The sequence below is a fragment of the Nesoenas mayeri genome (genome assembly GCF_963082525.1).
Source record: "Nesoenas mayeri genome assembly, chromosome: 6".
Classification (NCBI taxonomy): domain Eukaryota; kingdom Metazoa; phylum Chordata; class Aves; order Columbiformes; family Columbidae; genus Nesoenas; species Nesoenas mayeri.
This window is the reverse complement of record NC_137545.1, coordinates 25892106-25907079: the sequence shown is the minus strand read 5'-3', so window position 1 is coordinate 25907079 and position 14974 is coordinate 25892106. Positions and strand designations below refer to the sequence as shown.

At 35.6% G+C, this 14974-nt stretch overlaps 1 protein-coding gene across 1 annotated transcript in view; it reads right to left on the bottom strand.

Annotated features, from left to right (window-relative positions):
- Window positions 1-14764, bottom strand: part of KCNH7 (potassium voltage-gated channel subfamily H member 7) — a gene marked incomplete at its 5' end in the record, with an annotated part of 220988 nt that extends 206224 nt beyond the window's left edge. Inside the window, 2 exons of the mRNA XM_080346432.1 lie at window positions 12442-12672; window positions 14689-14764. Coding sequence (XP_080202558.1) covers window positions 12442-12672; window positions 14689-14764 — 307 coding nt within the window. The remainder of the gene's footprint in view (window positions 1-12441; window positions 12673-14688) is intronic.
- Window positions 14765-14974: the final 210 nt, after the last annotated feature.

The following is a 14974-nucleotide window of genomic DNA, read 5'->3' as shown; positions in this document are numbered from 1 at the left end:
GCTATACTGGAGTGGTAAAATGTTATAAATTAGTTAGAATATGTGCCATGCTAACAGAATGCTTTCCAAATGCAAACATGGCTGACTGATTGCTATTTAAAGATTCCCATGTGAAACAAAGCTCTACTTGTTATACAGATTGTGCCAGTTTCTAAAAAACAAGATACAAACGAAGGGTGAAATCCAAGAGAGGAAAAATTTACAATCTAAACTGCTTTATGAGAATATCCCTGGTTAATATATCAAGTTAAGAGATGAGCCAGTTGGATCTCAACAGATGTAATATATCCTTCAGAAATGGCCATTTTCCCATTGTCGACTTTATATAACTCTCACAAGTATTCAGGATCATGCAGGACAGACTCCATTATACACACCTATAAAGCTGAATCAAGCTGGAGTGTGATGAAATTTCAGTTATTTGAATGTTTGGAGAGTGGGAGCTTTCTTTGTTTTGTTATGAAGTAAAGCCTTTTTCATTATATGATACATGCAGCATCAGTTAAAGACAGATAATGCTCAGATAAGATAAAGTTTTGCTTTCTTTTAAAATATCGGTGTGGTTTAAGAATTCATAGGCTCTGTATGACCGATTCATGGTTCTCCTGAACAAGTGTTACAACTACACAACAAAGTCCAGTGTGAGCCTTGCAAATGATAAGTTTTTTCTGTTTGGAAAAATTGCAAGCTTAGCAGCCACTGAACTTTTTTAACGACACCTCCTGTATTTTTTCTTTGTAATTTATTTGACAATGCTATTTCCTGTATAGAATTTGGAAGCACTTGAATTTGATATGGGGCTTATATGGGAAAAAGATGAATAGGACTTCATTCCATCTTTGCTTTCTTTAACCACATGGCAACAGAAGGAAACACTTTGGCCCCTTCTGCCATTCAGAATAACCTCAGCTGTCTCTCACCCTGTTGTAGCACTCAGGGAACATTACAGTGCGTATTCTCTCTAACACAAGATGATGTTTTTCTAGAAATTATCCTTTATTACAGACAGGCCAGAGACACACAGCTGCATCATCCTAGGGTGTCTCTTTTCTTGGACCTGTCTGTTGACTGAGATACTAATTTAGGAATAATTCCTATTCAGTGCAATTCCTATTAAAGACTGTTTTACAGAACTATTCCCTGTTGAATTTAATTTCATATTATCACTCTATTATCCATTTCTTAGACTTTATCATGGTGGGGCTGTGGAGTTTCGTGGCATTTATTTATATATGCACAATGCTCTTGTTTACACTTGAAAATGTTACAATGCAACCTTAGCGTACTGTCGTAGAAAAGAGAGGAGTACAAAATATGGTAGAGAATGATGGTTTGGAACTGTGAGCTTTTAAAGTATGATCTGTCTTTCAAGGTAAGAGACTCACTGCATTAGTCAAACAGCGCATTTGAAGTCACTTTAATTTGCTGTTCAGTTCAGACTATCTGTGATTGAATGTACATATTACAATAAGAATAATGCTTTATTAGTAAAACTGTTGTGGACTATAAAACATCAGTTTATATTGTATGATGGCATAGGAGATTATTCTGGCAGTTCCTCAAACTGGTTGTTAAAATTCTTGAGAGGGTGAAATGCCATTTTATAATATATGTATATGACACAACAGATATAATTGAAAATCTAGTACTACATTTGCTTTTAGATGTAAAAGTTCAGGTCAGGCATATCCCTTAGAGTAACTGAAAATCAGCGTAATTTTTGTAAATATAATACTTTAGTTATGTCTAACATTCTAGTGCCTGTGGTCTACAAGGGGCAAAAAAATGTTTGGATAATCTGCTTTCAGGGTAACAATCGAGGTTAAACATGTCAATTTTTTTCTCTGTAGTTTCAAAAACCAGTTGATATATTTTCTGAAATTCCTGAGAAACTAGAAATAAAGTGCTTTATTCACTTTTTTTTTTTTTTTAAATCCTTTTTATTATTTACAGGAAAATGATCCCAAGGTAAAAGGAAAAGGGGTTAAGACCAATTTATTACTTAAAAAGGAAACAATTCATTCATTTCTCATAAAGCAGGAACAAATGGTCTTGCACATTAAAATGTGAGAGAAATCATGTTAGAAAAAAATTATGTTTTACTTATGTTGAGTTCTGTAGAGACAGTGTTTGGTTTTTGTGGTGTTTGTTTTTGTTGTTATTTTTTTAAATATATTTGAGGTAAAAATACAAACAGAAACTAATGTAAATAGACCTGCATGGTCTTTCGAAAAGTTCCCTCAGCTGTAATATCCTTGGTTTGTGTAGTTGATTTTATAAAATAGAATTGCATACCTGTCAGCTAGGAAGAAGAGTTGACTGTGGACCATGTATTCTTTCCTCTTTTCCCCTCTTTAAATAAACAATAACCAGAGAAGGGGGACGTGACCCTGTACCTTGCACCTGATCTAAAAACATCACACATATCAGACACTAACTCTGCTTGTAGCTGCAGTAACAGTTAAAAGGTTTTAATTAACAATTATTTGGGAGCAGCTTCTCAGACTACAGTTCCACCCCACGTGCAAGGGAAGTGATTTGCAACTTTTAGGATAAAGAGAAACAATGTGTCAATTCAGTTTTGTGGACACCATCAAACAGTACTCAAACTCTGCTTTAGCCCTCTGGAGAACTTTTATTTGAGACTCCATGGGTAACAAAACTAACACCACCTCATATTATTTTTGCCAGAAGCAATCGGTATAAATTACAGAAGCACTAAAGATGCTCTGAACTGTGGACCAGCACAGATTGGTTCAGGACTGACGTTACCCACAGGCTGTCTTTTACACCAGTTCGTGGGCTGCTCCATTAATCCACAGAGAAGGCTCATATATTGATTTATAGATACCTGGTTTTGTACTTCAAGGCTATTATTCTCTCACATAATATGGTATGTTGTCCATGACTCCAGAAATAGTTCTTTTGGGAAGTGGTGTCATATCTGTTGGATGGACTTTGGTGTTAAATTGATTCCTGGTATTGGAACTTGTGATGGAAAAAAAGGAACACGGTTTCCTTTTTTGTATTATCATTATTTAAAATATCATGGACTTAAGCTTTTCTTTCCTTCTTTTCTTTCCTTCTTTTCTTTCCTTCTTTTCTTTCCTTCTTTTCTTTCCTTCTTTTCTTTCCTTCTTTCCTTTCCTTCTTTTCTTTCCTTCTTTTCTTTCCTTCTTTCCTTCCTAATTTCTTCTTTCTTTCATTCTTCTTTCCTTCTTCTTTTCTTCTTTCCCACTTGTGAATTGAAAGGCACTTTTCAAGCAAGTAGACGGAAATGTAATAGTATTTTACCTTAAATACCATGACAATAGGATTTATGGATGATGGAGTTTCATGTTCTTTTGAAACTATATAAAGAAATGCTTTCTTGTACAACAGCCATAAACATGCAAAATACTAATGAGATTATCTGGCCTTTTTTTTTTTTTTTTTCAGATAGGAAGGAGTAAGGCAGCTTGGCACAATGAGTTTTGAAAGGAGGAAATGTGCAAGCTATTTTCAGAGATACGCTTGCATTGATTTGAATGAAAATCAGCAGAGAATGCTCTAAGAAATAAATAATCTCAAAAGGGCACAATCTGCAAAGCCTGAGAACAGCTGGGAAAAGAACTTTAGAACATGTGTGTTAGTGATGGAATGTATTTACATGATGATTAACTGCTTTTCAAACAGCTTAGGTATAAGACAAAGGCAAAAGCCCTGCTATATATCTATCCTTGTTCTCAAGTCCTCTCTGCCCCCCTGCCCTGTGGATTAAAATGGAGGAAGGTTTTCTCTGTGTTTCGTGTGTTTCTTTCATAACTTGTTGTCTTTTTACACAGCAGCTTAGAAACAGCTAGTACTAGTTAGCAATGGCAAATTATGTCTCTACCAGCAGTGCTCTAATACCTAAAGATCAGGTTGTTTAGTGCTGCAAAAATTGAACTTCGCAATTTAATTCTGTAAAAGCTGTGGGTGCACAAGCCAAGTCCTGCATCTGTCAGTGTTGATATCTTGCTCTCAGGCCCTTAGGAGTGCTTCTGGGAGCAGAAACAATGTTACTACATAGTCCCATGCATTTACTCTAAAGAAGCAAACACTTCATAAGCTGATACTCTCTAGGCTTACTTTATTTGGTTAATAGAATAAGTACTAATTTCCAGTTATTTGAAGTAAACTCTTGTTGTGTTTCTCTGAACTGAACTGACTATTTAGGCAAGACTTTCTGGTTTCCACTGCAGTCTTATGTGCCAAATCAGGGATTTAAATCAGGTCACGGCAAAATGTAAAAGAAAGGATTTTTGACTATGGTACTATGGAGACACAAGGACAGGAAAGCAAGAAATTTCAGCAGGCAAGAAAGTACTGAAGGTACATGTGATTTCTGGCCTAAGCTTTCTTTGGTAATTTCCAATCAACCACCAGCAATGAAATAGTTAACGATGCTGACATTTAAACAGCCTCTTTAGATTTTGATGGTATGGTAACTCTTTCTTAACAATGAAGCTGGAATATATTATTTTTGTGGATAACACTTCACTGCTCTAATAGAGGGCATTATCAAAACAAGGTATAATGAGATCTATAACTAGAATCTGGTTAATGAAACAGAAGAAGTGAACAGGGTGTGTACTGCATTCAGTTCTGGAGTCTTCAGTACAGGAAAGACATGGACCTGTTGGAAGGGTCCAGAGGAGGCCACAAAAATGATCAGAGGGATGGAACACGTCCTGTATGAGGAAAGATTAAGAGAGTTGAGATTCAGCCTAGAGAAGGCTATGGGGAGACCTTATCATGGCCTTTCGGTGCTTAAATAGGGCCTAGAAGAAAGATGGGGATAGATTTTTTAGCAGGGCCTGTTACGACAAGACAAGGGGTGATGGTTTTAAACTAAAAGAGTGGGGATTCAGGCTACACAAGAGGAGGAAATTTTTTGCAGTGTGGGTGGTAAAGCACTAGAATACATTGCCCAGAGAGATGGTACATGCCCCATCCCTTGAAACATTCAAGGCTGGACTGGACGGGGGTCTGAGCAACCTGGTCTAGTTCAAGATGTCCCTGCTCATGGCAGGGAGAGTGGACTAGCTGACCTTTGAAAGTCCCCTCCAATCCAAACTATTCTATGATTCTATGACCTTCCCTTTATACTGTTCACTTTGACTTTTTTTCAGATTGAATTTTGGTATCCTTGGTGGTGATCTCTACTGATAAGATGTCACTGTGACTACAGAATTAAAGATTCAAGAAAAATAGAAATGAAAAGGGTATGTTGTACAATAAAGTTGGTGAGGGGAGCTTAAAATTGGGCATCTATGGAAATGCTGGAGGTACAAAAGTATTTTGTGACTAGTTACAGATAAAATTCTGTTTTCCAAAGGAAATTTTGTTTTAATTTATAAGAAATCATTCAAATATGTATGTTATTTCCTTTAAAACAAAACCAGTATACTGGAATAAAAATTTCAAGCTATAAGAAATTATAACACCAATCGTTCTCACCTCAGAGATGTGAACTTTCAGAGATGTAGACTGTGCCAAACCAGCTGTAACTATAGAGCTGCATCACCCCACTGTCATTGTCATGCATCTGGTCTGCCTAGATCTGGTTCACAGCTACAGTTTTGATTGCTTTAGAGATATGCAGTTTCCACAGCGAGATAGTAATTTCCATTCAGCTTGGTCTTGCTCCTCTGAATCCTATACTACTTGATTAAGCTTTTTCCAAACTTATCTGGGAAGCTGGGAAGAATATGGACTGTCTAGCACATAGACTGAGTCATACACTAAGTCAAATATGTAGGGAACACTTCAAAACCAGACTTGAAACCACTAAAATAAGCCGTAATCCACACCACTATACTCCTTCCATTGCATGAAACCAGAGAGAACAGCAACAATGTCAACATTGGTACTATTTGAAGTGTGATGTTCTGAAGTTTGTATAATACTAAATATGCATAAGGCTGCTATTAGAAAAACAGCTGCTCTTCCACCATGTCACATGCAAGGTATGGTCTCTGATTTGGTCTCTGCATTTCTTTTTGATACGTGGGCCAATTTGATGGAGAAAGAACCAAGCAGGAGTGCAAATTAGGAGTATGTGATAACTTTCTTATCAGAACATAACATTAGAAAAGATGCACACTGAATATGAAAAGAGGACACAATAAGATCATGTGAAACCATACCAAAAAAGTAGACTAACAGCTTTCATTCTTTCTGTCTCATAACCCAAAACCTAAATAGCTTTCACTAAAACTGGAAGAAACATATTCAAAGCAGACAAAAAACTTTGGGAGGCTATGCCTAATTAAAAAGATGAAACTCTTCTCCATGGGATATTATAATTCTAAACACATTAGAAAAACTTTAATTTTGAGTATGTGTATCATATTGTAACCTTCCAGTGCCATTTGACTTCAGAATGTGACACCTTTCTTACCACTGTGGGGCTCTCTTTTCAAAAGTTGGCATTTACTGATTCTTTGTAGCTCAAACAAGGGAAATTTGGGTCTCTTGATTAGTGTAAGTTGAACCTGTGACTGCTGTAAAACTGTACTAGGGAAGTCCAGTGGCAGAAGAGTTCCCTCAGGACACTGTACTGAAATTAAAGATTCCTCCTGATCCACTAGCCTGAAGGTTTTTTATTTGTGCCATGGAGGAACTTAAAACTGTCAGAAGGGATTTTTCCAAGCTGAGGAAGACTTTTTTTTTTTTTTTTCTGTCAAAGATGCAGTAGCTCTAACAATAGCAGTTATATTCTTATTTTTTAAAGTTAGGTATATCTAATCATACATTTCTGACCCTAACCACTGACAAAGAGAATAATTTTAAAGGCAATTTCATTTTTGTTCCTTTTCATTTCAGATACTGGTTCTCATTACCAGAAATACATAAATAGGAAAAAATGACCTGCTATAAAAGCCCTTTTCTTATTGAAAATAGATTTATCTTAACCTTAGAAGAAGAGAAAGCCAAGGAATTGAAAAATATGATTGAAATTGGCCCATAAATAAACTTGCTTAGTATATCTGAGAGCTGCTTTATCATAATCATGTGAAATGTGAATAAGAAGTGACCCACAGTTCTGGGCAGGCATGGGAGTCATAACTGAATGGGGGTGGGTAAATCAGATATTCTGATCATTGAGGTATTGGCTTGCTGCTGATGTTGCTCCCTGTTGCGAAAACAGCGATACTGAACGGGACATCTCTTAGGACAAGTATCAAAACCTAAGGCAGAACCATTGCACAAGAGACATAAGACAAGGTCCTCCCATTTCCTGAAGGTTCAACACCTTCAGTAACATTCTAGATTTGATCTAAGTTTGTTTGTTTGTTTGTTTGTTTGTTTTTTAATGATGTTTGTAGGCAACTTGCATTAAGACAGGTTTTTCAGACTTTTATTGTTGAGGGGTAACACTTTCTTTTATCAAAATGCAGTCAGATATTAATAACATTTCTTAAACCAAAAACAACAACTGCACTTGCTGACCCTCATGTTAGAACTATTCTAAAGGGACTTTACATACATGCAAGGGTCTTTTCAGTTCCATTTTGAATTGATTTGTATGTTCACAACATTTATAGAACACCAACAGGTGATAAAACACCTCTACTTGCTGAAGTCTAGATGACGAACTTCTAAATGATGTCCATATCTTTCTACTTGAGAACACTTAATAACATTTTCACTGTATTTTGTCAGTGTGTTTACACACTTTTAAAAATTTTCTTACCATCAAAAGAGAGCTTAGAAGGCCTTAAAAATATTAGTTTGGAAAGTTATTGTGTTTGGAAAATACAATTATGTTTAGTTTGCAGTCAAATACAGCAAATTAGATTTCTCAAGGGGGTAAGTGGCAAGTAATTTATGACGTTTGTAAACACCCTGGAAATAGTTGCTTAATCATATCTTTACTTAAACCTATACTCTTCTGTAGTGCTTCTACACTACACTACATTTTATTCCCTAGAATATCTGATGTGTATAGGGTAAGCTTAAGTTATCTCTTTACCTTCCTTTAAGAGGTATACTCTGTAAACTCACATACAGCCCACTGTTGTCCACAAAGCATAGAGTAAGAAGTGAAAAAGTATCCAGTGTGATACAATCCTTTCTGATTATCATATATCCATTCTCAGCCCCAAAATAATTATATTTTTTATGTCAAAATCTTTACAGCTTTACCACCTCAAGCAATATTTTACAGCTGTCAAGAATGATTTATGCAATAATGACTTAAACTGCAAAATGGAGTCCTCAAAGGAAGAGCTGTCAAATATTTTCACCACAAATAACTTTATTAAAATAAGAACTGATATTCAGTATAAACAATATTTTACTTTCAACTATAATACAGATCATATACCTATATCAGTCATGAAAATGAAGTTGTGAATGGTGAGGAATATACCATACTGCTACTTTGATATCAGAGTATAATTTTTGATTTAAGCAGATGTTAATGCCTAGTGGGCAAGACTTAAAAAAAATCTGTTTCGAAATAATAGTTCTTGTGATTTGTTTGTATTTATCTATTGTTCTTTTTTAAAAGGGATATTTACATTTAAAAAAAAAAGAAATTTACTGAGTCTAATCCCATGAGTACAACCACTGACATTTGTGGAACTTCTTGTGTGATAAGAACCTATAAATTTGAACCCTTAATTTTGGCATGCATCAGCTCCCATTAATGATTTTCCTCAGTTGTAATTAATTCTTTTGATAACTATGTAATCACCTACTGTGGCACTACTTTATCAGGAGAGAGGACTAGAACTTTGCCTGGATTGTGTAAATACCCTTAGAAAAGGAAAAAGGATGAAGGCTATACTAACAATCTGATTCTGATACAAATACTGCAAGATGAGCTAATAAGGCTTTTAGCTGCAAATGTTAAAAACTATGAAGACACGGTGCCGGTGTGGTTGGGATGGGGCCTGCTGGGTGCGTAGGTAATGCTGGCATCCCACCTTCGTGCCACCTAAACCATTACACAAAGCTATTGCAAGTATTCCCCCTGCTCTCCTCTGCATCCTCCCCACACTGCACACTGGAAAGGGAAATGTCCCCAGTCTAGGTAACACATTTATAAAACTCTGATACCTCCAATTTGCATTCTTTGGCCACTGTATCTTCTGTCTGCCTTGTTTAAGGCAGTATAGACACAAGCAACTGCCATTTTCCGAAAATCAACCTGCTACAATTTTTTTTCCTTCCATCCCATTTTCTTCAAGCATGTGATCTGACCTAAAGGTTAAAGCAGTGAACTAGCAGCAGCAGTGTTGCATCATCAAGATGCTTAAAACTCAATAACTTGCACTTTCTTTCATTTAGAAGAGTGAACTATAGACCAGTAGAGAACATCAGAATCCTATTTCCCAGTACACATGCAATACCATTTTTCTAGTGCAAGAATTTCCTTTCAAGTTGAACTTTAAAGCTGTGACATTTTAAAACTATGTGAGGTGGTATTTAGAACTAAAAAGAAAAAGCATTAGTTACAGAGTGATTCCATTCCTGATATCTGCATTGCTGGACTTCTCATGACAGATTAGCTTTATAAATGACAGGATATATGATCCCACTGACATTTACTTTACTTCGACATATTAAAAGAATTTTTAATATAATCAGTGGCTTATTCAGAAGAAATGATAATATGATATGGAATAAAGTTTTATTTGGAATTCACTGAACATTTATTCAGGACTGTGTAATATTGTCTTCACAAACTCCTGTCGGTAGAACCTCAAGCAATTCACACCTTCATGAGCTGTTTTCCTCCTCTGCATGCTTAGTATTACGCTAAATATTATACAATGGGTGACTATGAAATATAATGTCAAATCAGGCAGTGGGTAGTTCATTGGAATACCTTGAGTTACTCACACGGAGAAAGTTACATTTCTCGTTGTGCTGGTATTAACCTCTTAAAATATTCTCTTGTTTGCTCTGAGCACACAGTACAAAATAAGCCACTAACCAGGCACTAAAATTTCAGATTTTTTAGAAAATTCATTTCACTTCAGAATCTGGAGGAAGTCCTTGTTAGGTATCACCATTTTGTCTATTGTTATAATACGCAGAGTATGTTATATAGTGTGTGTATATATACATGTATATGTATATATATACACATATGTATACACACTTCATATATTGCAAAAACAAATTTGCAAATTTGAAAAAGTGAAGAAGTGAATATAAAAAAGGAAGTATATCTTTCCATTAATTCAGAATAGCTATAGAATAGTTACTGACATTTATTATATCCGTCATTTAGGTCATTTGAATTTTATGATACCACATAAACTTCAAATCTTTTTATCATATTTTGTAAAGAAATTGAACATCGTGTGGAATGAAACAAAATAATCTGTATATACAAATGATCAAGCTGCCAGACATCTGTGCATTTGAGTGTCAGACCTATCTTATATTTTGTCAAATTTTGCCTGTAATCAGTGACTTGATATTTTAAATCATATTTACAATTAAAAATAATTTACCTGTATTTGTTTAAATTTAGGAGTGCATATGGTAACTCCTATTCACATTTTGACCAGTAAAATTTTGAGGAATTAAATCCAAATTTGTCAGAACTGTTGTCTACAGCTTTTGAAATTCCTTAACCTTCCAATACATGGTGTAGTAATTTAATAAAATTATTCACAGAAGTGAAGTCGTTGAGAACTCTTATGCATAAGACTGTTTACACTGAATTAACCATAACTCTTTATAACATGCTTCAAAATTCAGAACTACTTACAAAAGATATGGTGATTTTTACAGGCAGTTTTACTTTGGTTTACCTCAAACAGATTATGGTGTGTTGCACGATACCAGAATTCATCATTTTAGAAAAATACATATTTACGGTAATTGACAGATAAGCAGTACTTCAGTTAAGCACACTTTCCTCCCTCCTAATAACTTGGGTGACTGAAGCACTTTTAAATGACCAGATCTCAAAAGAGTGCTGCAGGCGGGTGGCTGTGAAAGTTAGCAATGACATTCTCCTTCTGCAATAAGATTTTCAACACATGCCAAGTTAACACAAACACAGGCTAGATGTGTAAAAGACACTCAGTGTCAGGTCTCTAGGAAATCCATGTTCAAGGCACAGCTACAACAACAAATCTTGACCAAAATCTGCTCCAGACGACCAAACCAGATCTAAGAATGAAGGACTCTACTGAAAATGTGCTAAGAAGAATATGCTTATACACTGGTAGCGTGGGTAGAACGATTGGCCCAAGTCCTATCTGAATTATACCAGCCTAAGCTAAAAATAATATTGCTTAAGTCTTTCTGAGATAACAGAATTATTGAGAACAGGCTTTAACTCTGTGACTTTAAAATGCAAGAGCATCCATTGCATGTGATTCTAAAACTGATGCAAACAACACACTGGCACTTCTCCAGAGCTAATTTAAGCTCAGCATTTGAATATGAATTTCCTTTTCCTTCTCCCAAGAGTGTATACAGCAAGAGACAGAATAAGGTACACCACACTTATCCATTGCTTGGATTTGTTTGAAAGGTGGATATTTCTGTAAATAACCCTGGGCAATTAAAAAAGCAAACAAACAAACAAAAAAAAACCCCCAAAAATACAAACACCAAAACCCTACATACAACTGTTATGTATCGTAATTAGTTTTCGTACATATGCATTTTTTAATTCTGCAAACACAGTCATTTATTCATTTTATGCTCTTAACAGGATAAAAGCATCAGAATAGCAGATCTAGTCACTCTTCATATATTGAGTCTTCACTGAATAACAGGGAAACTCTTAATAGTTTAGCCATCCCAGAATTTTTACTTTGACAATATAATTCTAGGACAACTTCTGTGGTTCAGGCACTCTAACTTTACAATATCTCCTATCTGAAAAATACTTATCTCTTTCTTTATAAACTAATGCTTTCTTAATGATAGGCCAATTTTTGCTATTTTTAACCTTGTACTTTTTCCAGTAAAATATTGAATTTAAACCAAGATAAGGTTCCAATTGTGTGAGGCAAGCCCAGTTAGGCCCCCTGAAATCAATATACCATTCTTCTGTCCTGTGAGATGAAACAGTTCATAAAAATTCACATTCACAGGACATCCCCTCTGTGCTTTTGTCACTGGTTCATTGTTGTAGGGCTATTTATTTTAAGATATTTAGATCTGCTTTAAACCAACCAAGAGGACAACTTTTGTTCAACAGTTGCAAACACAGTGCAAGCTTCATTCAGCTGTTAGTGTACAATGACATACTCTAGACACCCACTGTTTTCAGAGCAGAACCCTTACTGTTATATATGCAAGTGTACTTCACTGGACTTCAGAGAAATTACAATTTGCTCCAGCGAAGGGCCTGGCCAGCAGATCATACACATTTCTTCTACCAATCAACTGATAACCAAACACATCAAAAGTTTTGAAAATAAAAACAGACTTTACCATCTTTGTGATAATAGGTGACTTCTACTTTCCTCTCCTCTGACCCCAGCAGTGCTTGAGCAATTTGGGCAATATGATGTCTCTTGGTTTCTGGCCCATGAAGAAAGTCACAGGTGCAAGGCTTCTGCATGACATCTGGCCTGGAGAAGCCGGTCATCTCACAGAAGCCATCATTGCAGTAGATGATAGCACAATTCTGCACTCTGGCATTAGCTATGATGAATTTTTTATCTGCAATAAAAGAAAGTGATGCATTTTTAGTACTCCTTCAACATTTCATAAAGTGTCGATTGCATATGTGGATGCTAAACAACCCTTTTCTCTGGGATGCCTGAAATGCAGAGATACTCAGTCATTTAATGTAGCCAATTTGACCCACAGCTTTTAAAGAAACTCCAATAAATTTGGGGTACATTAAAGATGAAGATAGGCGTCTTTTAAGGCAATAAAACCAGATTATGCAAGCCTTTTGCAAAACTCCTTTGACTTCAAAATGTTGACTTTTTAGGCTTCACTGAAACCCAGGCAATGAGCATCACCCTGTCAATTGTAACTTCAGGAAAGTCCTTGAAGAGTTAGTAGCTTCTTTTGGGAGAATGTGGGGCCTCAGGATGGGGGCTCTACTCAAGTGAAGGGCTTCCTGGGATAAGGTCCAACCACCTGAGTCTACTCCGTAGGGATTTTCATTGAGGTGAATGACAGCAAGTTTATAGTCAGTATTTTAACAAAATATCTAGAAAAGAGTATGATGATTTTTTTTTTTTTTCTGTGTGATTGTATTGGAAGTTACATTCATAAAAGAAAATATTCCTTAGTAAAATGGAATGTGAAAGTACGTGAAAACCAAAGATTGTGATGTTGAAAACATTTTACACTCTCTGTTGAAGTTCTGTGCCTCAGTACATCATCCTTTCCCAAATCCTCAGCTGACAGAAATGTTCAAAAGTTTTCAATTGTTATTTCATTTTACCACTATAACACACTACTCCCATTGTAATTATAAATGTGTAGCTTTGATACATTTACTGCTAATAATATGAATTTCTGCTTACTTAATCACACTATTAGGTCCCTTGCTTTATAGGAGACCTTTTACGCAGCATCAAGTTAGCAGTACAAGTCTTGAAAATTTAAAAGATATTCTACCTCTTAACAGAGTAAAATATTTGGAGAGAAAAGCGTAGATTTTGTTCTTTCTTTTTTTACTATCTTTTAAGTATGCTGAATTTTCACTATCACTTGCCTAGTTGTTAGTAGTAGGAAGTGCTTTATTCTCTTCAAAATATATACACTTTACTGCATAAAAACTTTACTTGAGTAGCAACACTGACTTAGCATTTAGATAAATTAGGACTACGAACACTGTCTTAATTTTTTTTTCTCGAATAATTTATTAAATTGGTAATGTGTGTTTAAGTATAATGAAGTATATAAACTGGAGTTAGCTGTAAGGTTTGCACCAGAACGACACTAAAAATATGCTAAATATTTAAATAAATGTACATATATAAAAACTAGTGTTTCTAAATGAAATTCATTTTAAGCATCAAGTGTTCTTCCTTACTGTTAAGAGTAACCAGAGTTCCAGCCAGGAAAAACAGCTTCAGCCTCCTCGACAGGTAGTAAACTGCTGCATTGGAAAAGACCTCACAGACTCTCCCTGAGGATGCATTTGCACTGGTTTGATAGATATTTTAAGCTTACATAAACAAAGCAGGAATACTTGACAGCTGTATTAAAATGCAGTCATGACAACAAGGTGAGTATTTTCCCTTTAATAACTCTTTTGCATATTATCTGTTTCCTCTAAATCAAAGTCTGACTGTTCTGCTTTATTTTGAAAATGCAATGATAATTAATGATAATTAATAACCATAAAAATAATAACAATAAATCTAGCTGATTTTTTCAGACATTGCACAGGCAGCAAGATTCTACACTCTGCTTTTAGAGCCATCTCACCAGTTCAGAAGAAGGTAAGAGATACAACTTCTATAGCTATACAATATGGATACAGTCAAAGATAAAAACTATTCCTTGAAATCAGAGGAAAAAAAAAGCCGCATAATTCAAGTCAATAATATCTGTTCCAGATCAAAAACAATGTTACTCCTGCCACGGATCCCCTCCTTACCTGTGGGGTTTTCTTTACGAGCTACAAACTTAAAACGGTCTGGAACTGCTGTCCATTTAGACACACGCAGAATCAAACTACTGTAGCAAAATAGATAGAAAGAGAGAACTTACTTTGCCCTTCAAATTTTCGTATGATTGTACCCAAAAATGTATTTTGTGGTGCCACATGACCTCTGCGAACAGGCATGTTTGTACAGGTCTTCGGTTTTCTGTGCACAATGACTTCTCCAAGGATCTCCTACACGGCTCCAGCCCACAGCACCGAGCCAGCTACCCTTTGTGACAAACCATCGTCCTCCGGAGCTCGGAAATCTCTTCCCATTAGCACCACTTCTAGATACACGCTGTTCCTATTGGAGTCAGATCCATCCCCCAGTTTCTTTCTTTTTCTTTCTTT